Source organism: Leptidea sinapis, chromosome 30 (genome assembly GCF_905404315.1).
Source record: "Leptidea sinapis chromosome 30, ilLepSina1.1, whole genome shotgun sequence".
NCBI classification, from domain to species: Eukaryota; Metazoa; Arthropoda; class Insecta; order Lepidoptera; family Pieridae; genus Leptidea; species Leptidea sinapis.
This window is the reverse complement of record NC_066294.1, coordinates 8476038-8500747: the sequence shown is the minus strand read 5'-3', so window position 1 is coordinate 8500747 and position 24710 is coordinate 8476038. Positions and strand designations below refer to the sequence as shown.

Below are 24710 nucleotides of genomic sequence, written 5' to 3'. Positions count from 1 at the left end.
TGTTTTTTATGAATTTGTCAATAATATTTCAGAAAATATAGAATTATTTCGTTATTCTCTCTGTTGTTATGCAATTATTTCACAGCAGAACTGTCAAACTTCGAGCTGTGCGAGGAACTTCTTCGTCACAGAACGAGTGGTTGTGGAGTGCCAGATATCGCTTGTAGTGACAAATAAAGTATCACTGTTTGAAGTAATTAAATTAAATCTTATGTTTTTATCTCTAAATTTTTCCGCTACGGGGATTTATTGATTCCTTCGTAGCCACATGCTACTTGACAGTAACTAGACTAAATTACCAGTGAGGCTCCTTTCAATGCTGGCTAGATTATGGGTACCACAACGGCGCGCGCCTATTTCTGCCTTGCAGCTGTAATGTGTAAGCATTGTGTTTCGGCCTGAATGGCGCCGTAGCTAGTGAAATTACTGAGCAAACGAGACTCATCAACAAAGAACTCATCTTATCTCACAAGGAGCGCTATTATAGAATTACTACTCAGACTTTGCTACTCAGAATTTTTTGGATTTTTTAGGAATCCTGAGCGACACTGCATTGTTATGGCCATAGCCTATCAAGTACCCTCAGCTGAACGTCCCACTTGTCTCATCCCTTATTGTAATAAAAAAAACCTTTACATCATGTTATAAATAAGGTTAAGGGCTGCCAATGACTACAAAACTATGAAAGTTTTGTACTATTTCTATACATACTATTACGTGATTTTTATACCAGTGTTGTAAAAGTTATACGAGACGTTATTCCTGAAAATTCTGTACGAGTACATTCAATAGTAGTAGCGTTTTTTAATAAATGAAGTGTTTTAATTTTTTAGATAGAAAAATAAAAAATATAATAAGCACTGTGATTCTTTAATTCTATATCTTCTTCATCTGCTAACTCTTTTCTTCTTTTATATGAATTTTTCCATATTTCATAAAAACATACAGTAGCTTGGAACCTGTAACACACCAGCAACGGTACTGAGACGTGGGTAATGAGGGTCCAAGCCCAAACACCATAAAACTCCATCTAAAACCAAAAATTTTTATCTATTATATACAATGACGTTCTACACCATAATACCGTCTGCTATATCAGCTATGCATTGCCGCATTTACTGCAGTTGTTTAAAATATTCTTGGTCAATAAGTAGCAATGTAAAACATTTAATTTATTCAATTCGGATTTGAATCGGACAGTGACAGTTGACACATAAGTAGAGATAGGGTTGCCATCTCTGAAATCTGGCAACAAGAAGCGTGAAAATTCCGAATTTTGGAGCTTAAAACCCGTAAAATAAAAATAGTGTTGATTGATTTATATCAACTTGATATTTATGTTCATACAATATTAAACTTAATTTAGTCTTTTGAGAAACTAAACAGTTTTCTTAAAGTTTAGCGAAACTAATAAGCAGAGATATATTTGTTATTTCTATAAATCAACCAAAAATAATTATTATGTTCTTTGTCTGACAGAGTAACTCTGTTATCAAAAGATATTTTCATTACAAATTTATGGAACCATGAGTGTTTTACATTTTGTATTTTTTTGAATGAAACAAAAATTCTTTTAACTAAAATAAATCTTCTTAAAATTATCAATAACTATGCAAGTCTTACACTTTTAATTTCTACATAATTACCCTAAAATTTTACTCTTTTCATAAAATAAAATATTAGAATTTTTAGAAACTATTAGCAGTGTTATATTTTTTTATGGAAAAGGAGGCAAACGAGCATACGGGTCACCTGGTGTTAAGTAATCACCGCCGCCCACATTCTCTTGCAGCACCAAGGAGCGTTGCCGGCCTTTAAGGAAGGTGAACGCGCTTTTTATGAAGGTACCCATGTCATATCGTCTTCGAAACAAGGAAGCTTTGTAGTACGTTTCACGTACTCCAAAGACTACTGTTTATAAACCGCACTGTGGAGGACCGCCAAACATCCAGATGGTGGGGATGATATCCTAAGTTGTGGTGTGTCGTGCGAAGGTAGGATAAAGGTAAGGTAAGGTAAGGTGCGAAGGAAGGTAAATCGGCGGCAGGAATCAGGTAAAACTGCTCTACGGAACACTCACCGTGTTAAATGCGGTAGAAGACACATAATGCAGCGACATCTCTACGCAACGCCAACTGATCCAGCCGTTCACAGAGCACTGAGTCCCTGACAATTCGAACTGCTCTGCGATGCACGCGGTCAAATGAATCGAGCTCATACTGGGGTGCGCCAGACCAGAGATGACAGCAATACTCCATGTGTCGCCGGATTTGCGCCTTGTAGAGCAATAGAATATGAGCCAGCTCATAGTATTGCCGTGCTCTATTTATAACGCCCAGCTTCTTCGAAGCCAATTTAGATTTGTACTCCATATGACCGCATAATTGGCAATCAGTCGAGATTTTGAGACCCAGTATTTCGATACAAGGCGAGGCTTTAAGGGAAGTATTGTCGAAGAGTTGTGATACGACAAAAAGGTTTTTTTTTGTGGTAAACGTGCAAACTTGAGTCATTTTGTGGTTAAATTGGACAAGGTTCAATTTACCCCATTCCGCGACCTTCTCAAGAGAGGACTCGATCGAAGACACAAGTTTCTCCCGGCACTGGTCGACGATTTTCCGAGAGAGAGACCATCATCACCAGAGAGAGTATCACCAGTACTGTCGTCTATATAGCAATGGATGTTGCAGGTGACCAACATATCATTAATATGCAGAAGAAACAGCGTGGGAGATAGCACACAGCCTTGGGGCACTCCAGCGGTCTCGCACTTCGAGCAATAACCGTCGATGACGACCTGTATGCTGCGCCCAGTAAGGATGCTGGAAGTCCACTTGCATAAGCTCTCGGGAAGCCCAAATGATGGAAGTTTTGAGAGGAGCACCTTGTGCCATACACGATCAAAGGCCTTTGCTATATCCAGGCTGTCTGCCAGGCCTTTCCCCTTGCTTTCGATAGCCACCGCCAATCTATGTGTCAGGTATACTAGAAGATTGCCTGCCGACCGACCATGGCGGAAGCCATACTGGCTGTTAATTATGCTCTCCATGATTTAGGAGAGCAGGGAGGTAATAGCAATAGGCCTGTAGTTTGCCCGATCCGGACTGTCTCCTTTTTTTGGATCGGATGGACAAGGGCTGACTTCCATGAGTCTTCCTTTTGAATATGAGTGCCGGAATAAACGCGTTAGCACCGGTGTCCGTCTTACTGTTGTCCAACGAAAACGGAGCTCACCGAACCGTTCAGAACTGTCTGCCCTGTACTTCAGGCAAAGAGCTCTGACACCGCGGGATGGTCGGTGGTGTTTTTACGTTGTCGTTAAGAGTCGAGTTGAAAGCGAAATGAGCGCACAGAGGATCGGCTCTCTCTATTACCGTATGGGCCAGGGTGTGGACGGATAGCAACCCTAAGTAGAGAGAAAAGTGTGTTACATAGACTTTAAGCACAGTTTTGCCGTTCCGCTGTCAGACTAGGAATGATATGTCTTTATATGTATATACATCGTCATTTTATCGTCAGATTAGATTCATTTAAAATTCGAAATAATAATATTATCTATGAGAATATAAAAAAAAAACAAATTAGTATAAGCTTGTAGCGCGAATAAAAAATTAATAAGGGAATTCAAACTAAATAAATATATTTCGCGTCACAGGCTTTCATATAAATTTATCTATTGAATAATATATTGTTTTTTGAACAGTTTTTAGAGTTTCGTAGCCAAATGGCAAAAAACGGTACCCTTATAGATTCGTTATATCTGTCTGTCCGTCCGTATGTCACAGCCACTTTTTTCCGAAACTATAAGAACTATAGTCTTAAAACTTGGTAAGTAATTCTGTGAACCGCTAAGATTTTCTCACAAAATTAGAACTGAACCTCATAATTTTTTTTTCATCGAACCCATACGTTTGTGGTATCTATGGACAGGTCTTCAAAAATGATATTGAACTTCCAGTATCATTTTTTTATAGCTGAATAGTTGCGCGAGATATCCTTCCAATGTGGTACAATGTGTGTGTGTCCCCCCCCCCTTTAACTTCTAAAATAAGAGAATGATAAAACTAAAAAAATATATGACGTGCCTTACCATGCAAACTTCCATCGAAAATTGGTTCGAACGAGATCTAGTAAGTAGTTTTTTTAATATGGCATAAATCGTATTAATAATAACTTAATTGAAACAAAATACACTATTATTAAAACATCGATCAAAGATACAACGAAATACAAGAACTTTTATAGTCTGTTACTTGTTGCTACGGAACCCTTCATGGGCGGGTCCGACTCGCACTTGGCCGTTTTTTTATTAATTTTACTTTTCCTCCTAATATAAGACCTCCTTAACTAAGAGATTGTCATATTCTGTAACCAATGTGTTTTCGAATACATTTGTACGTCTATTCGACGCTTTATAAGGTCTGCATCGATCTTGGGATTCCTCTGGTGGTAAAAGAGAGTATGGGCCGATGACATACCAGGTGACCCGTATACTTCAGTACATTCTCCTCTTTCATAAAAAAAAAACAATACGCTACCTGTAAAGGATGGAATTCTGCTCGCGCGTTCTTAACCCGATTCAGCAACCAAAGAGCAAAGTTGCCAACGAGAAGAAAGGTGATCAATTGACGACCAGGCCGTTCACGGTTGTTGACACATCGCCGTGACCACGCATCTAGGACTAGAAGAGTTTGGCATGAACTTTGCACCACAGCACATAGAGGTGATATAATCCTGGAAAGAGAATGTCTTTTAAAGAACCTTTACATAGACTTTGATAGCTGTCAAACGTCGAGAACAAAAGGCGGCAAACTATTAATCTGTATTTTCAGCAAACGCACGCACACTCAAATAAATTGATTGGCGTATCGCGAGCGTCAGACGTAGATGTTATGCACACTCAAGTAATAAACTGGCCTGTTGCCATGCGTCGCCTAAGATCAAGAGGCTCTATCTAGAATCTAGATTATTTCATATAAGTAGAAAACAGCGCATGAATAATATTGTGCATTTAAGTTAGGTGTTGCCTTAAAAATGTAATCTATGAATGGTCCCTACTATGAGTAACGTTCGTTAGGATAATAGTTTAAAAATAAATTAGTTCCATATGTAGTAATAAAATAAATGTGGAATAAAATCACGGACAATTCCACTTTTAAAAAAAGAGATAAATCGGATATACCTCACTACCGCCCAATAACTCTTATAACATGTACTATCATCGAATAACTCGTATACTATATATATCGGCGCAAATACTACAACACGATTTGCAAACACGTGCACCAAGCCTCATAAATACAGCCGCACGGTCGACACTTGGGTCAGTCGGAATGTCACGAATGCTCGCATAGTGTACGGACCTATTGTTAAGTCGCGAATCGCTTTTGTGTTCAAGTTTTCTAAGAAAATCTCTGCATAGAAGCACCCGTTGTTGAGGCAACGGAGGGGAGTGTCTGCGCAAGCCGAAGCCGGACCTAACATCACGCATGGTTAGGCCCCCAAGGTCACACGCATACGTCGAAAGAAGAAGCTACGATGGATCCTCTCGAGGAACCACCACCTGGCCCGTCACAAGGCCTAACAACAGAAGATGAGGAAGTCATGAAGACGCAAAACGATGTTGAGGGTACTTCACAAAAAGTGCCCCCCCCTAGCACACCCGCCGCTGACATCCGCGCCGAGAACGCCATACCGCACCAATTATCGCCGACAGCACTTTATGAGCGTGATATCCTCACGCTCTCTCAGTTAATGCTAGCTGAGGTGCTGTCGGACGGTATGTTGAGGTGGATGGCCATATATCTGCGCATCCAGAAGGCCGAACAAGAAGGTACGGAGCTTTCAGTAGACGACCAGGTCGCACTTGAGTTCGCGCACAAGTCTATTATTACACTGCCGCCAGTCGCAGCTGCCAAAACGTCGCCGATGTAAATAATCGACGACAACAACCAAACGTCTCGCAAGCGACCTCTGCGACGCTCGATATCACCAGCGCAGCCAACCCGCGGGAAGCAGACAAAAACCGACGTGTCTCCGGTTTCGTCTCGACCGTACACAGAAACACCGAAACCACAGAGGGTGACTTTCGCCAAGGTGACCGCTGCACGCACCACGCAACCCTACGTTGCCCGTCCAGCGCCGCCAAACGCCGCTCGTCCGGCACCGCTCAATGTCGCCAGACTTGCGCCATCCAAGGGCGCCGGGCAAGCACCGATAGCCGCAACCCGCCCATCGCAGCCCAACGCTGCGCTTCCTACGCCACCCGCTTTAGAAACACAACCCAAGAAGCCTCGGTACCCGCCAGTAGTGATCGAAAGGCTGGAAAACTGGTCTAGCCACTTCAAGATACTGGCGGGAAAACTGAATCGACCGCCAAACGGCCGCCCGTATAAAAACGGATTCCGATTCCTGCCAGACGACGAGACTGAGTACAGAATGCTGCAGGCCTATTTCTTGGATCTCGAGAAAGAGACAGGGCTCGAGTGGCATTCATACTCACCACCCGAAGAGAGAAATGTAAAGGTGGCTATCCGAGGGCTGCCAACGGAGACTTCTACCGAAGAGATCACTGAAGCCTTAAATGCAAAGCAGTTTGACGTTGAGCATATTAAGAACATTAAAGGCAGACAAGGACGTCCCGGCAGTATATTTTACGTGTCACTTAGAAAGACACAAAATATACAATCGATATACGGGGTGACTGAATTACTAAATATGCTGGGGATCACTATTGAAGCTTGGCGAGGCAAGAAGGGCCCTTCGCAATGTCACAGATGCCAAAAGTTTCGCCACAGCTCCCACAACTGCCACCGACAGCAGGCGTGTGTGCGCTGTGGAGAGCCTCACAGGGCCAGCGAATGCCCTCGCCCAAAGGACGAGGCCGCCACGTGCAGGAACTGTGGCGGACCGCACCCGGCAAACTATAAAGCCTGCCCGGTATTTGTAAAAGAGATGAAAAACAAGCACGGCGGTACGGTACCCGAAACAAGTCAACCTCGGGGGAGAAAGGGCACTGTACTGACCGTGCTATCGACGGTGGAAGAAACGGCTCCGACCTCCCTAATGGCCCCAGCAAATCCATACGGCGGCTCAGTTGATAAGAAGAAGCGGGGCAAAAAGACAAAGTCAAAACCAAACGCAGAGTTACCAGCAAAATCGGCGGAGATGGGGCAGAACGTCAATGTCTTGAAAAACTTGATGAAGCTGCTCCAGTCGCTAACAGACGAGGACAGGAACACCCTTAAGAGCTTGAGCCAGCTGATTGAATGAAATAAAAATGGAGGGTAAACTAAAAATAATATATTGGAACGCAAGTACCCTCAGAGGTAAAGCGCGACGGGTGAACGCATTTTTACAAGATTATCGAGCTGACATACTGCTAGTCAGCGAAACACACCTGCGGCCTAGTGATATATTTAAAATACCGAACTATCACATATATAGAAAAGATGAGGTATCGCCGTCGGGACAGGTGTACCGAGGACTAGCAGTATTAGTTCAGCGAAGAGTGATACACCAGTTGATACCCGTCACAGAATACGGAACATTCCAAGCATTGGGAATTCTTATCAATGTGGCGGGTAAAATAATGCGTATTTATTCAATTTACAGGCCACCCGGAACAAGCCTAGATAAGATGGAGTTAAGGTCATTATTCGACGGGAACATTCCAACGATAGTGGCAGGCGACCTTAACTCCAAACACACCGACTGGCACTCAAGCAAGATATGCACGACGGGGCGCATTCTGTACAAGGAGATGGTTGAGGAGCGCTATGAAGTCACAGGCCCTACATCGTGGACCCACTATATGCCTGACGGAAGCGGTGACGTGATCGACCTGGTGCTACACAAAGGACTCGACACCGCAATTCCAGAGTTGAGCGTACTGCACGAACTCGACTCTGACCACAGACCGGTACTGCTCACTCTGGAATTCCTTCCCAGTAGGGTCTCACATCCCCCTGCGAGACGGAAAATCAACTGGGAAGTGTTTCGAAACGAATTGCATACAAGAAGCACAACAGGGCCTGTAACTACAAGCAAAAACGTAGAAAATGAAACCGAGGCACTCACGAACGCCATCCAGCTCTCTCTCAAGTCAGCAACGCGCACCTCTAAGCCGGGGAAAAAGCAAGAACAGCTCCCGGCGAAGATACGGACACTAATAAACGATAAGAGAGAGACAAGGAATCTGTGGCAAAATTCAAGATGTCCTAAAACCAAACGCCGCCTCAACCATCTCATAGAGCAAGTACGCATAGCTTTGGACGAGTACGCAGCCGAGGGGTGGAAAAGTCACATTCTAAAAATAAATGAAGAAGTACCCTCAGTCCACAAGCTATGCAAACAGCTCTCCAGCAGCCCCAAACCAGTCCAACCACTTTTGGATCGCGAAGGCCTTCTGAAGTTCGCAGCGGCAGACAGGGCGGAAATCCTGGCCGACAGTCTGGAGCGACAGTTCGCACCAAATCCAGACTTGGATCCCCAGCACACCAGAAGGGTGGAGGAACTTGTGAGGCATATCTAGCAGGAAGAGAGACCACAAACGACCAAGACCAGTTGTTCGTGACTCCAGGCCAGGTGTCGAGGCTTATCAAACGCCTACATACAAGAAAAGCACCTGGTCTGAACCAAATTACCAATGAAGCACTGAGGAACATGCCAGGGAAGAGTGTGGTCGCGCTCACTCGCATCTTTAACGGCATATTCCGCGCCGGCCATTTTCTAATGCTCCTAAAACCAGGGAAGGACGCCCGCAAACCGGAGAGTTACAGACCCATCACATTGCTAAGCACTCTCTCCAAACTTTTCGAGAGAGTCTTACTGAAACATGTGACGCCATACACAAAACCGAGAGAGGAGCAATTCGGGTTTAGAGCGGAACACTCCACCACCTTGCAAATCACACGAATGGTAAACTAGATGGCCGTGAGCCACAACAAGAAGGAATATGTCGCAGCCGTACTGCTAGATATGGAGAAGGCCTTAGATCGCGTATGGCACGAGGGGTTGCTGTACAAGATGATCAAAACTGAGATGCCAGTGCAAATAATCAAAATATTAGCTGCATTTCTCACAAACAGAAGATTCCTTGTCTGTGTGGAGGATTGCCAATCGAGTGTTAGGCCAGTGAGAGCCGGAGTACCTCAAGGAAGCTGTCTCTCTCCGCACTGCTATGCCTGGTATACTGACGATATCCCGGTCGTTGGGCAGGCTAAGCTAGCACTATACGCGGATGATGCAGCTTTCTACGCATCCTCCTACAGACCTGAGTTTACAGTGAAAAGACTCCAACCAACACTAGAAGCGCTACCAGAATGGTTGAAGAAATGGCGATTAGTTGTGAACGTAACGAAAACGCAGGCGATCATCACCGGATATAAAAAACTATCCTCACCCTTGAAGCTGATGTCGGAGGAACTCCGATGGAGGCTGGGCGTCAAATACCTGGGAGTCACCATTGACCAGAGACTCAGCTTCAAGAAGCACATTGACAACACTATCGGGATGGCGAGGGGTGCTCGCGCCAAGCTCCAGCCCATCCTGCGGTCCAAGCTGCCACTAGGAACTAAATTGATGATATACAAAACATACATACGGTCCAGACTCACCTATGCAGCAGCAGCTTGGTACCCGTATCTCACAGCGTGAAACCGGGATCGCCTGCAAGCACAGGAAAACCTTGCGTTGCGTGCCATAGTGGGGGCACCGCGATACGTACGAAACGCAACAATCTCCAAAGACTTGAAAATTGAAAATTTAGACGCCTTCGTAAGAAGGATTACAACAGACATGTTCCGGCGAACAGACGCCTCGTCACACCCTCATCTGGTGGAAATTGCCCCGCTACATGCAAGACCCCCAGAAGAGGAGGGTAGACGAAAAATGAAGGCGTACTCAAGGGACTGCGTAAATGAAGAGGAGGATGAAAACTCCACAAGACCCCGGAAAAGGCGAAAACTGACAGACTGACCGACTAAGCTACGAGCTAAGGCACAACAAAAAAAAAAATCGTTGTGCCCCAAGCAAGTAGCGACGACTCCAACTATAACAAACTGACTCTACCAACGTCTTGGGAGAAGAAGAGTCAGGGTATAGGGCCCCGCCCTGACACCCTCCTTCCGCCCTCACATAAGATGTTAAGCCTCATTTGCCCAGTAATTTCACTAGCTACGGCGACCTTCAGACCGAAACACAGTAATGCTTACAAATTACTGCTTCACGGCAGAAATAGGCGCCGTTGTGGTACCCATAGTCTAGCCGGCTTCCTGTGCAAAGGAGCCTCCCACTGGTACGTTGGATGAGGGCAGCGCAGGACCGATCGTCGTAGAAGTCTTTGGGGGAGGCCTTTGTACAGCAGTGGACGTCTTCCGGCTGATGATGATAATACCTTCTTAATTTCAATATTATAATTGTTTATTTTTGAGTACATTAATCGGCAGCTAATTCTAAGCTAAGTAATATCAACTTTTTATTGGTTGTTTAGCATTGGCTTTGTACGGATGATATGTCGAAAAACGAACATCAGATTAAGGCCGCTATCCCAAGAAATCGCCAAAATAACGCATAATTGAAACCATTTCTTGACGGTTTACATTAAGTTTATATTTTTACGAAAAATAATTATTATATCTACAGAATATGAGAAGAAATTCATTATTTCTTTACATTTCCATTTTTTATTAGACAGTGCGAAACAAAATCACCAAAATACCTCTAACTTGTATAGTTAGTGCCATGCTAATCACTCAATCTTGATAAAAATGGTACGAAAATTTATTATTTGTACACCAACACTTTTTAACATGACATAATTTTATTAGTTTTGTAACGAAAATTGTATTATGATTGTAATAAATTAAAATGCATTTAATTCTGAATTAAAACTGTGGCGATCTTGTGTGAGAGCCATTGGCTCGGTCCCCAGCCTTACGGAAAAATGTATTTAATATAAGACTTGATGTTTTGACAACCTCGTTGCACGCCTTCCTTCGGGATACCGGTGGAGAGTGAACCCCGCACCGATGATTTGAAAGAGATAGTACAGGTAGACGCCACACTGTGTGATCAGAAGCAAGGCATGCTCCAATGGCATGGCAGTCGACATCCGGCGCAAAGACAGCAAGCGCATACGATGCAAACAAGCGCCCGAACATACCGTCATTAGTACAAACAGTATTGTTTCCCATACGTTTATCTGAAATGTGAAAAATATCTATTATTCTCCAACCTATATGATCTAGCATTAAAGACTACAACTATATTTAGTCTGGCCATTTATACTGTTACAATTAAAAATAAACAAAATATTACATTTGAATTTGGAATCTGTCAATTTGATTTTATGATTGTTCATTAAGTGTTCTCATTTTGGCGCCAATATATTGTACAATATTTTGCGTTATTAAAATGGAGTGTGGTGATAAAAAGAACCGAAACGCTATGATTGCATCACACAAAAGAGGTATGGAGCCAAATGCAATTTGTAAAACTCATCATTCGCTTGGTTTTATTAAAATGTTTGTGTACCGGGCTATTAATAGGTACATTGAGACCTCCTCCTAAGAAATCCTGTCCAAAAGCTTTTATCTCGGGAGTTGAAGATAGCATCTAGAACTATGTCGCGTATTATAAAAGATGACTTAGGACTTGCAGCCTATAAGACACGTACTGGTCATTTCTTAACTGATAATTTAAACAATTTTTTTTTTTACTTTTGAGCAAAATTTTAACAAACAAAAAGACGGTATTAAAAAAAAATAAAAAGAATCACAAAATAATGTTCCTGTTGTATGCCAAACAAAAATGGCCGCCGTCAGCTAAATTCAAATAAATACTAATACATTTTGTCTTCAAAAGCGTTGCGCTTTGTTTTATGGCTCTTAGAGCCAAGAGCAATTCATAATACACCCGCTTAAAAAAATCTCTCTGTTGTTTTTGTCTAGAGATACGTAGATATTGGCAGCTTTTTGACGGCTGTCTTTCCGTGTCCACTTGGAGACGGTAGCCTTAGGAATGGTCCTAAGGCTACCGTCTCCAAGTGGACACGGAAAGAAAACGTATTTCTATGGAGAAACGCTTGCCATGTACAAGCGTACACGGGAGCGTATGGTAGACAAAACAACAGTATGCGTTATAATGAGGAGTCATCCTTACTTGCAGTAAAGCCAATTCCACATGATTTTCTTTCTGGAACAATCCGTTGAATAACATGAGACTGACAATCGTGCCAGCTAATACAGCGACACCCATAAACAAGCCCTTGTTAGCGTTACCACAATCAACAGAGAAGTGGGAATTTGACTTCACCCGACCACAACACTGTTTTTCTTCTTTTGGAATATCAACCGATGAAGATTTTGTAGATTTCTGAAAATATAAGTGATTTCTGTAGAAATCTTTTTTGTACCCTATTCCAAAAGCAAAATAAATCATTTCATTTGATTTCATAGAGGTATGTTTGATTTAGGTAAAAGAAATCTATAACTAGTTTTCTATAAACTAGTATAAGATGTAGAGAAAATGGATGGAATAGGATTTAGTAGGACTGCACAAAATTGTGGAGTAAATTTGGTTTGAAAAGGTCTATTTAGGGAAACAATGAACAATATATAATTGCCAGGTACTAGAAAGCTTGTAAGAAAAAGTAGATGCTTGTTGTAACGTCAAGATCGAGGCAAATGGAGGTTCGTGAGATCTACCAAATGTAGGTATGAGGATGGTAAAAAATAATTACTATTCACGAAAGGTCAAAGAAACTAATATTCTTCGGAATGTCAGAAACATACACATGCATTTTAAAGATACTTTTTAAAGTGAAACTTTTATTACATCGTCTCAAACTTTTTCGTCCGTGTGTTGTATGTGGCGTGACGGTCGGGCGGCGCCTATAGTTCGCATCAACTGACCGTGTAGTGTAATAGACTATTACTCATTTGTGCCAGTGCTCCACGCTATTTTGTTTGTTTTTTGTCAGTGTTTAATGTAAATGTTGTTTGTGAGTGTTTAATGTCAATGCTATTATTTATTAAAGTGAAACTTTTATTTGCTTAGTCTAATTTTATTATTTTCCATTATCATTCCAATTTTCCAAGTATAAAATTAAGATTGATAAAGCGATTTTAATACCCTTAATGGAATATTATTCCAAAAATGTTTACATAAATGTCTATAATGTGAAAAAATGTTTCACTTATACCGTGGTTTCATAAAACCACACAATCCTTTTATGCTCTTTTTATGGTTCTATACGCATAATACTGGAAATTCGACTTCTATGACGAATGACTGGGTTTCTGGCCGCTGTGTTGGTGGGTTAAGGATCGTTGAATATTGCATTTTGAATAGGATTTGCGATAAATCCGTTCTTAGTGACCGACTTCATCGCAATTGAGTAACTATGATAAATTTCAAGTCAGTCGGGTATAATTTTAAAATATAAACAAGCTGACCCGACAAAAGCTGTTCTGTCAATAGAAATGAAAATATGATGTAAGAATTCGGCAAAAATGTAGTCTAAAGCTATCGGAAAAGTATTATCATTATTTAATTCGTTTAAATTTATTATATATTATTATTTTGTCTGTCCAAACGTGTCAAGTGATTAGCCACGCCCACCAACTTAACCGAAAAATTGACAAAATTCTATTCTACCTTGTTTACTTGCAACTAAATTTTAACTTGCAACTTCTTACTAAATTCACTGTTTAAGTCACTTAAAATTTAGTTAAAATTTAGTAAATTTTTAGTCAACTTGATACGTGTAAATCAGCCTTTATATCTCAAAGAGCTAAGACAGGGTTTTCGTTGAAAGTTACCAGATGGCTTCATTTTCCGACACCGCCAACAAATATCGTTAATTTATACAAATATATACACAAAAACTTAGTTAAAAATATACTTAAACCTTCCTCGAGCACCACGCTATTCATTGATGAAAACCACATTAAAATCGGTGCAGTAGTTTTTGAATTTATCGCGAACAGACAGACAGACAGACGCGGCGGAGGACTTTGTTTTATAATATGTAGTGATAAACCAGTCAATATTGTTATATAGTATAAAAAATACTTACTAATCCGGGAACAGTACAAATATCATTCCAAATAACAGCAATTATTATGGAGCACAGCAAGCTGTATTCCACTCCACAAAGCCTCAGGTAAGGATTCATGGATCGTATCAGCGGCGTGATCATGTCAGACACGTTGCAACTCCAAGCTTCTATTTTAACCGTTATGTTTCCGTCAATAAAGCTTTGATTGCTATCACTGAATAACTGTTCCACTGACGTGTCGTTTAGCATTTCACCATTTATGACCATTTTAGAGGGGCCTGTCATGTTTGTGTATCGGAGTAAGCCAGGCCGGTCGTAAGCAACCGCCACTATATCGTCTCTTGTTTCCTGAATCACTACGTTGAGCCATTCACAAACGTTGGTAGCAATTAAATGCATTAGGCCGAACCTATCGAGAACTACGCCTCGCATTGGGTCCAATATCTGCAAGTGTAAGTGGTTTCTTTAGATCTAGTAATGAAAATGATAACGCAAATAGTTGGTTACATTTTTTATGCATGGCGGCCATTTTGTTATGCGCCATCTTGGTTCTTCTTTAAAGAGAGTTTGTATATTTTATCTTATATATAAAATTCTCGTGTCACAATGTTCGTTCCCGTACTCCTCCGAAACGGCTAGAACGATTCTCATGAAATTTTGTGAGCATATTGAGTAGGTCTGAGAATCGGCCAACATCTATTTTTCATACCCCAAAATGTTTTATTTTTTTGACATTATTTTTTAAATTTGTTTGATTATGAGTCAGCATTAAAAACCACACACAACTTCAAATTTTCACCCATCTACGATCAACAGTTACTTTTGTATCGCGATTTTAATATCGGCAATACAACGTTTGCTGGGTCAGCTAGTTTAATATATATACGTACACATTATTTGTTGTCATAGCGATAATAGATGTATATCTACACTCTGCTATCTAACTATTGTGATTTATGAGATATAGCCCGCTGACATACATAAGGACGCATAGATGAGTCCTAGTTATTGGGCTTTCGTTGGTTCTGGCACGGAACCCTTAAGTTTGTTATACTTTTGAATTTTCATCGTAACTTCCCGCAGTTACAGCTGTTCGGTAATAAAAATGGTGTTGATTCGCATCTCATATCTTGCAATCTCAATTATTTCTAATTCAGTATATAAATTGTAATCATCAATGTTCAATACTGAACGCAAAGAGCTAACAAAACATATTTAAAAACTGTCACATAGCTTGTTGATAAATACCTAACTGGCCAGTGTAATTTCAGTGTAAAAATGAAATAATAAACGCGTTAGCTATCCAGATGTCCATACAATATTGCAGTTATAACGTCGATCTTGTCATTAAGGCGTGTTTTCGAATCCGACAAAAATAAGATATTTTTCGGTAGAGTTTATGATGAAATGAAACTAAATCTTACAAAACTAAAAATTGCCACAAATAGATTACTTCTTTATCTCCAATTACCCCGAAATATATGCTTTGAAATTTTGATATTTTATGTCGTAAAAACGATTATCCGTTACCTCTTAACACAAAATTGACGAAATGGGGCTTCATTTAGGATCATTTTTCTACTTCATAAAGAATCGTCTAAAATTCATAAATTTTTCTGATAAGCTTGAGCTTTACTGTGTGGTATTAAGGGTTATTTTATTTTGTCACTCCGTACGCATTGCACAGAAAGATCTATCGAAATATCGCCAGTGACCAGTCCACGCTCGGCCGCCGTCGTGGGTAGACACTGTGTCGGTTGTAAGCAGCAGCTCGTGCTCGGAAAGATCGCTGTACGAACATGAATATTTTTTATAAGCTCTACAATACTGTCTTTGATACTTTTCATATTTTGTACGAAGTCAGATTTTCTAAAAAATATGTTTCTGTATTTTTTTCAGGAATTAGTGATTTATAAGTTCATCTCTAAATATAAGGTCTATATTAAATCAAAATCCAAGATGGCGCTTATAAAATTGGCAACTTTTCTTCATGGGTGTTATTTTCAGGGATTTCGGGGTCAACAATAACGAATATCGGGTCACAATCGAAATCCAAGATGGCGACTATGAAATTTACCAACTTCTCTTCATGGGTGTCATTTTCATGGTTTTCGGGGTCAACAATAACGAATATCGGGTCACAATCGAAATCCAAGATGGCGACTATGAAATTTACCAACTTCTCTTCATGGGTGTCATTTTCATGGTTTTCGGGGCCAACAATAACGAATTTCGGGTTAAAATCGAATTTCAAGATGGCGCCTATGAAATTCACCAACTTCTCATCATGGGTGTCATTTTCATCGATTTTGTGGTCAACAATGACGAATATCAGGTCACAATAGAAATTCATGATGGCGCCTATGAAATCAACAAACTTTTCTTCATGGGTGTCAAAATTAGAATTCATTATTATTATTATTCAATATTTACAAAACAAATTCCGTTACCAATCTAATTACAAAATCTCAAAATTTGATTTTGAAAGACCTATCTAATGATACCCTACATGAAAAAAAAACATTTTCATCCCTGTTTAAACCACAAGAAACTCCCCTCTTATCAATTATTACCACCATATTATGTCAAGAAGAGTTATTTCAATAGATATTGTTATCATACAATAAGGATATCGAATCAGAGGTTTTCGAGGGTGCAGAGATCGAATTTGGGATCATTTTCGAAATCCAAGATGACCGCCGCGCAAAATTAGTATATGAACAATATGGATATCCTATCCGAGGTTCTCGAGACTGCAAAGAACGCATTTGGGATAATTTTTGAAGTAAAACTTCTTTGTCCGCGTGAGGGTAAAATTTTTACGGATGAAACGGAATAAAGTGTCACGAAAATGAAGGACGTTTTTATCCAAGAAGAGGGGAGGGAGATTGAGTCTGATTGAGATTGAGAACGGGCGAATGTAGCATGAAGCAGATGGTTTTAATTATTGATTAAAACCGCGATTGAAACTATGAAGTAAAACAACTTCACTACTAGCGTAGTATCATGCAGGTTTAGCGCGCGGCCGCGAGTAAGAAGAACACGTTCGCTCCTAGCGTTGTATCGTGCAGCTTTAGCGTGGCCGCGAGTAAGTAGAACATCTAATAATTTCTAATATTTACAAAAACAATTGGCTTAGAGAACAGATTAGGATAATTATTAATATGAACGAGATTTAAATATTAGTTTTCACAAAGAAGTTTCACTTCTGACATGTGCATATGCACGCCATTTTTTGTGTTATCTGATGCTTTGGTCGTAGCTTACCCCTAAAAGTGGAAATGAAAAGTATACTGGAGACTTACCTTGTAGGGTATCGTTGGATAGGTCTTTGAATGTTAGATTCAGGTTTTATACATGACATTTCCTTTGGTCTTTTGAAAATAATGCGGGATTAAGGAAGATATACGTTACATTTATGTAATAGCTTATACCTTATGATGGTTTTATTTGGTTGGTTGACCGGTTTGAACCGGATGTAGTGATTAGGATGGTCTGACATGTGTCCACATACAGCTGCTGACTTAGAGTGACGTCTGTGTTTGATGTGAGTGAAAATGTAACTTTTACGCAAAAATCTCGTTTTAATCCTTTAAAAGTAAAAAAAACAAATTAAAGATAAGAGAACTCACATCAGTATAGGAGAATATAAAAACGGTCTGTGCGACCATAAAGAGTATCCTCAAGGCTGGCTTCAAGGCGACGATGATCAGCTGGCAGTCTCCGGAGAGGTCGAAGTATTCGCCGAATTGGAGACAGGAGTAGATGATAGAGCCCACACTGAAGCCTGCCACTCCCATGTGTAAATAAAAGCTGCCGTATCGTATCCGTCTTTTATTGTCTAAACAGAAAATTGTTAAACTAAGACGTAAAAAACCTTTTAACTAAGACTTGTACCAGTGGAGGCTCCTTTGCACCGGATGCCGGCTAGATTATGGGTACCACAACGGCGCCTATTTCTGCCGTGAAGAAATAATGTGTATCTAAACGTTACTGTGTTTCGGTCTGCCACAGCTAGTGAAATTACTGGGCAAATGAGACTTGACGTCTCAAGGTGACGAGTGCAGAGAGTTTGCTCAGAATTTTTTAGTTTTTCAATAATCTTGAGTGGCGCTGCATTGTAATGGGCAGGGCGAATCAATTACTATAGACTGAACGTCCAGCTCATCGTGTCCCTTATTTGCATCAAAAAAACCTCACAATGATACTTACTATAACGAGTGGTCGCCCAGAGGTCGAAATTTGACCATAATTAATTAAATTTTTAAGTTTGAACTTAATGAGGGTTTATTTGTCAAAGACTATACTACTTTAAAGTCTGTGTGTGTCATTCAAAGAGAAGTGTGTGTTATTTTCATTATAATTAATAAAAAAAATATAAAGAACTTACCAGCTTTTCCATATTTTGCAACACGAAGGTGATAAAAAGTATAGGTAAGAAAAATCATGCTAATAACGTACAAATACATGGTAAATACCTGAAAGAAAGTATTAAATGTTTATTATGTAGAAATATAATTTTATACTACATTTATATTAGTATGTCGTATGACAAATTATACATTTTCTAATGATAGTGGATTCTGGAGAAGTTATCACTGATCAAAATCTCTTGTAGCCCCAGAGTAATTACAGGAACAATGCAAGCGTTTCGAAGGTACCCATGTCGTCCTGGAAACACCGCGCACTGAAGTTCTTTCCAAACTTTAGTAGTATCAAAGAATACGTAATAGTTAATAAAAATAAAAGTTGCGTCTCTTTCTAACGCGTGACTCCTACCTCTTACCAATTCAAAAAATAAAGGTATATTTGAGTAGTTCCCTCAATTTCTCATGGATTCAATTCCCAGGAAGTCCACAGGAAGTCCCAGGCCCAATGGTGTCGTATGAGGCGACATGGGGCACTTACCAAGTGTGTCGTAAGAGGCGACTTAGGCTATTTACCAGTGGTAGGCTTCTTTCGACAGGATGACGGCTAGATTATAGGTACCACAACGGTGCCTTTTTCTGCCGTGTAGCAGTAATGTATAATCATTATTGCGTTTTGGACTGAAGGCCGCCGTAGCTAGTGGAATTACTGGGCAAATGAGGCTTAACATCTTATGTCTCAAGGTGACGACCGCAATCGTAGTACCGCTCAGAATTTTTGGGTTTCTCAAGAATCCTGAGCGGCACTGCATTATTATGGCCGAGCATATAAATTACCATCAGCTGAACGTCCTGCTCATCTCGTCCCTTATTGTCATAAAAAAAACTAAACACAACATATATACATGTCAGAAGTGAACTTGCATTGTGCATGAACCTCTAAACTGCATATGAAGTCCTAGTACATGTTGCTAAGATGATAAATGATTTCAACCGCGTTGACATTGCTACCATATTTATGTTATCCTGGTGTCATTGTAGTAATACGTGCGCATGAGGTCAAGGTATACTCGCGTAATACATAAGACTCTATAAGACAATCTCTTCTTCATCTTTGATCACCTGGTACTAAAACACTGTATAATCCTTCCTATCTCATTTTCTCCCACCTTAATCTTATGAATTTTATTTGTCTTTTTACTGTTGCTTTTTCGTTTCATCGACTTTCAAATCACAACGATGCTAAAGAAGTTTTCACCTCAAAAAAAGAAATACAGCGTAACAAAAGGATACTTACATCAGATGTTATGTTGGTATAGAGCTCATTCTGAATGGTACTAGTCATAGGCAACGCTAATCCCAACACTATTAATAGTTTTGCATAAAACGCTGATAGCACCACGGTCATTGATTCACTGAAATTAATGAAATATAGCGCAAATTAGTCATTTGTGCGAAAATGTAGTGAATATTGTAAATTAGAATAGTCATTAATGATACGAGATAATTTAATGATGTTGTTTGCCGGGTTATAAATAACTTTTGGCTCAATAGCTGAATAAGTGAGGAATTATTCGTTCATTTTTTTATGGAACGGGTCACCTGATGTCAAGTGATCACCGCCCACATTCTAGAGATATCCAGTAGAATTACAGGAGCGTTGCCGAGCTTGGAAAGTGTACGCGATTTTTTAAAAGGTACCCATATACCCATGTCATATCGTCCCGGAAACACCGCACAAGGAAGCTCATTCCAAAGCTTTGTAGTACGTGGAAGTAAGTTCCTGGAAAACCGCACTGTGGAGGAACGCCACTCCTCCAGATGGGGATGATATCCTAATTTCTCTCTCAACATATTTTAGGCGTTTTGAGAGACATGTATTATTGAGTGCATATAGTAGGACATAAGTGTTTCATGGCATAAAAAGGCACATAAGGCATTTATTTTCTCAAAACTTATTCCTTTACAATTCTTTTTGATGTCATTTTTAATATAATTGATACTACTACAGCTTCAGAAACAAATGACGATCTGAGAGAGAAGCGGTGCAAGAAACTGAACGGTGGCTGGGACTATATTATAAAAGAGTATACATTTACTCTTAAAGCTTTAATGTATCTTATGAAGCCTACAAGAATTAGTTACAAGCAATTTCTCAATCTAGTTTAATAATAATTAAAATCACGATTAAGAGCAAAAAGGTTAAAAAATAATTTTAGAGTTGAAAAAAAACCCCAAAACACCTGAATAAATTTTCACACGGAAAAACTTTCCTAATTAAAGTGCTTTTATAATACCCTTACAATAGGCGGTTCATTACTTTCCCTGGACGATGAGGAGGCGATGGCTAGATCTTGCGTCATGAAGAAGATAATCTACTTTTATTGTTAAATCAAAACTATATCAAATAGACTATATTTATTTACAGCATGTTTGTATCGATTCATGCACTGTCCACAATTGAGGTAGGGGGACCTGTTGTACCTAACACAGTTTTTTAGATATCAATTTTTTATTTTAATTTAACAGATGACGTCTATAATCTTATGAAAAACGGAGATACCCGAAATACACTACGTTATATGCAACTGTTTGCTTTAAAACTTAGCCGGATTATACTTCCGTCACCAATCGCCGTATTGTAATTACTACTATTTCAAACAAATGTCAAATGATTGCACGTTTTATTACTAAACTGAATTTCAATTTTTACAAAGGCAGGCCCACCTCTTATTACGTAGTATTTACAACCTCTTTGGCTTGGAGAAGAGAATTGATATACCTAAGTAATTGATGTTAATTTCTTTACTTATATACGATTTTTGCATACTTTGAAAGGTCAATTATTTCAGTATTCACCACCAAAATATCAAAAATGTATATATTTCAAACCTATATGTGTTTTAATAATTAAAACGAAAAAAAGGATTTATGGCCAAGGTACAACATACCTCCCCATGTACTGTGAAGTAATTTATGGAAAATATAACAATTCTTAACAAAAAATTGTTTTATTCGTTTATATAATAACATATTTAACAAAAAATAACCCACAAATTTTGAACAAAATCAAAATGATAATCATAGTTTCTTTTCTCTAATGAGACAAAATCTTCTATATTTTATTAGGAATATTATATTACGTGAATGTGAAATAATTTAAGAAAATATTCTCCTGGCCAAACTACAACATCTTAATGTACCCTGGCCACTGAAGAAGGTACATCTGATTGACAGTGACCTAGGCACAACACTACTTCAACTTCAACAAAACGGTGGATTTCAAATAATTTGGGGTTACTTACTATTTATTATTGTTTTAATACTAGTTAAAGAAAAGAACCAATGCCATATTATAATTCAGTGACTATTATAAAGCGTTTATAACTGTCAGACTTCAAAGCACATTCAAAATACTTACTTTTTTCCCCAAAAAACTATTTAACGTCGATAACTCAAAATGGCGGTAAGCAACTACTTTCAAATTGAATAGTCAGTAGTTTTCGGGAATTTTTGTAACCAGCCTTATGGCCTAGGTTCAGATAGTGCCAAGGTATAACAGGTTCCCCTACTTACATTTTTTATTTTTTCACTTAAGAAACGTTTGAGTATTTTGTAGAATCACTTTGCATTAAATCTGTATTTGAAATATGTGAGTAAAATGATGTTTACGTACTTGCTCATTTATGCCACGCCCAAGCCGTTGTAATCTATTCCCAAAATATGCCCTTAAGTAGCTATAGTATAGGTTGGTTCAGATTTTATTAGATTCTTAGAGCAGCCTAGCGAAACTCTTTAAGATAAAAGCGATTCACGCGATTGTATGAAATGCAGTCATTGATGGATATAACATATATAACAGATGACGTCTATAATCTTGTAAAAAACGGAGATACCCGAAATCCACTACGTTATATGTAACTGTTTGCTTTGAAACTTAGCCGGATTATACTTCGTCACCAATCGCCGTATTGTTATTACTACTATTTCAAACAAATGTCAAATGATTGCACGTTTAATTACTAAACTGAATTTCAATTTTTACAAAGGCAGGCCCACCTCTTATTACGTAGTATTTACAACCTCTTTGGCTTGGAGAAGAGAATTGATATACCTAAGTAATTAATGTTAATTTCAGTTACTTAAATGCCTATGCTTTCTTGAATGTGGTCCAATTTTGATTAAAATGACGTTTGATTCAAAATGGCCGCCAATTACTTACTCTCCATGTGACAGTTGTGGCCGCTTAGGAACAGGTATTTCGACACTAGAACTTATGCTCTGTGGTAATACTATGCTGAGACGTGGCAGCGAATGTGGAGGATGTTCTCTGCAAAGGAAAAACACGAATAATTTGCGTAATACAGCTTCACCCACAGAACTCAGAAATAAGTTCTTATGATGGAATGCATGAAAAACGAGGATAATAAAAATAAAATTGCCTTTATTATTACTACTAACTTAATTTTTCTTCTAAATAAAACTTAAATTAACTTAACTAGTAATTTGTCTTTCGACGAAGGCCTCCTCTAAGGACTTCCACTTAATTCGGTCTCTAGCTACTGCCAGTCTGGTCCTACTATCCTTTTAAAATCGTCCTCCCACCTTCCAAATTGTCTAACTTTCCTTCGCTACCCGTCTCTTGGATACCATTCTGTAACGGTTTTTGTTCATTTCTCTTTCTTTTTCCTCAGAATGTGTCCAGTTCATTTTCACTTTGCTTTTGACACATCTTGTGTGTGTTTTTGAATTTTGTTTGACTTACCACACAGACAAACGGAGAAACGAACGTCTAAGTGATGGTAAAAGCCGCACCAGGCAGACAACTGAAAAAAACTTGTTTTTATACTATGCAGAGAATACATAGTTAATTTTTTGCTGAGGCGGCAAGAATCAGGTCAAACAGCTTTCTGGAGCACTCTCCGTAATAAATGCGGCCACCAAGTGATCCAGCCGTTCACAGAACACTGGGTCCCCGACAATTCGAGCTGCTCTTCGTTGCACACGGTCAAATGGTTCGAGCTGATACTGAGGTGCAACAGACTCATAGCTCTATATGTGGCTGGACCTGTGCTATGTAGAGAGCGCTAGAATGTGGGTCGGCTTGTGAATTGCTGTACTTTTCTTGTTACTACTAGGTCTGATTCAAGTGGTAAAAACCCGTATTATACGAGCTAGACTAGCACAAAGTTTCCGTAGATCTCACAACAAAGTCATTCAAAACTTTGAATTGTAGAAGAAACATTTTTCTTAACTTGCATATTTGTTTTTTTTTTAATATTCTTGTTGCAATGGACAAACCGTCGTGTGAATAAGGCCTTATTCTTCGTGGGTCATTCGTGGTAACACGACGGCTATGCAATCATTATTCCGCGTGATTTTCAAATTAGTGCGCGATGCCTTATTTACTCTGTAGACCACTTGAGTTACTGAGTGACATTCAAGCATTAAACAGCTGACAATATTAAATTAAACAATATTGTGCTACCAACTTATCACTGAACTAATTTGAAATAATTTATATTTGTGATGGCAAATTCAAATTAATATTACTTATACATATATATAATAAATAGTAACATCGCGTTTTATTTCACAAGCACACAACAACAAAATAAACCCTAACTAACTAAGTAACTTAGATCATTACAAAATAGATAGATTATGAAGAAAAAACCTTAGGACTATACCTCTATTTTGAGCAATTCACGCACACTTACACAAAGTGACATACAAATCGCGAGTGTAAGACGTAGCTTGTCACGCACACAAAACTAATATTCCTGGTCTGTTATCAGTTGTCTAACAGCAAGAGAATCTATCTAGACGTATAAATTTTCTAAGCTATGTGAGTGAAATGCATTCTAGCAATTTAGTTACTCTTTGTACTATTATAATTGATATAGATCTTCATTAGAGTAAATAATTCTCTAGACAAGTTGAGACAGATTGAGCATACGCTCAAAAAGACAATCTAAACACTATTTGAAATCGAATTTTTTATTCAAAAGGTTCGTAACAAATCATTTACTATATTTAAGTGAATGTAGACCTACTTACAATAGCATTAACAAAATAATATGTCTAAATGTATAATTGATTACATATTTTGATGCAACATAAAATGTGTTACATAAAATCTCAAATACTGTGAATGCTTGATAGTTTTAATAGCGTACAAAGTTGTTTATTTTAAAAGCAGCAAGTTGAAGTAGAGATTATCTTTTAATGAAGCCTTGCGCGGTCTCACCTTTCATCTTCAGGCACAGCAAGTAATGGTT

The 24710-nt window shown here is 39.1% G+C and overlaps 1 protein-coding gene across 1 annotated transcript in view; it reads right to left on the bottom strand.

The window, feature by feature from the left end:
* Positions 1 to 853: 853 nt before the first annotated feature.
* Positions 854 to 24710, bottom strand: part of LOC126973753 (proton channel OtopLc-like) — a gene marked incomplete at its 3' end in the record, with an annotated part of 32044 nt that continues 8187 nt past the window's right edge. Inside the window, exons 3-11 of the mRNA XM_050821072.1 lie at positions 22652 to 22759; positions 19727 to 19844; positions 18453 to 18540; positions 17695 to 17903; positions 14081 to 14506; positions 12163 to 12375; positions 10980 to 11203; positions 4539 to 4734; positions 854 to 1030 (exon numbers count right to left, since the gene is read on the bottom strand). Of these exons, the coding sequence (XP_050677029.1) occupies positions 854 to 1030; positions 4539 to 4734; positions 10980 to 11203; positions 12163 to 12375; positions 14081 to 14506; positions 17695 to 17903; positions 18453 to 18540; positions 19727 to 19844; positions 22652 to 22759 (1759 nt within the window). The remainder of the gene's footprint in view (positions 1031 to 4538; positions 4735 to 10979; positions 11204 to 12162; positions 12376 to 14080; positions 14507 to 17694; positions 17904 to 18452; positions 18541 to 19726; positions 19845 to 22651; positions 22760 to 24710) is intronic.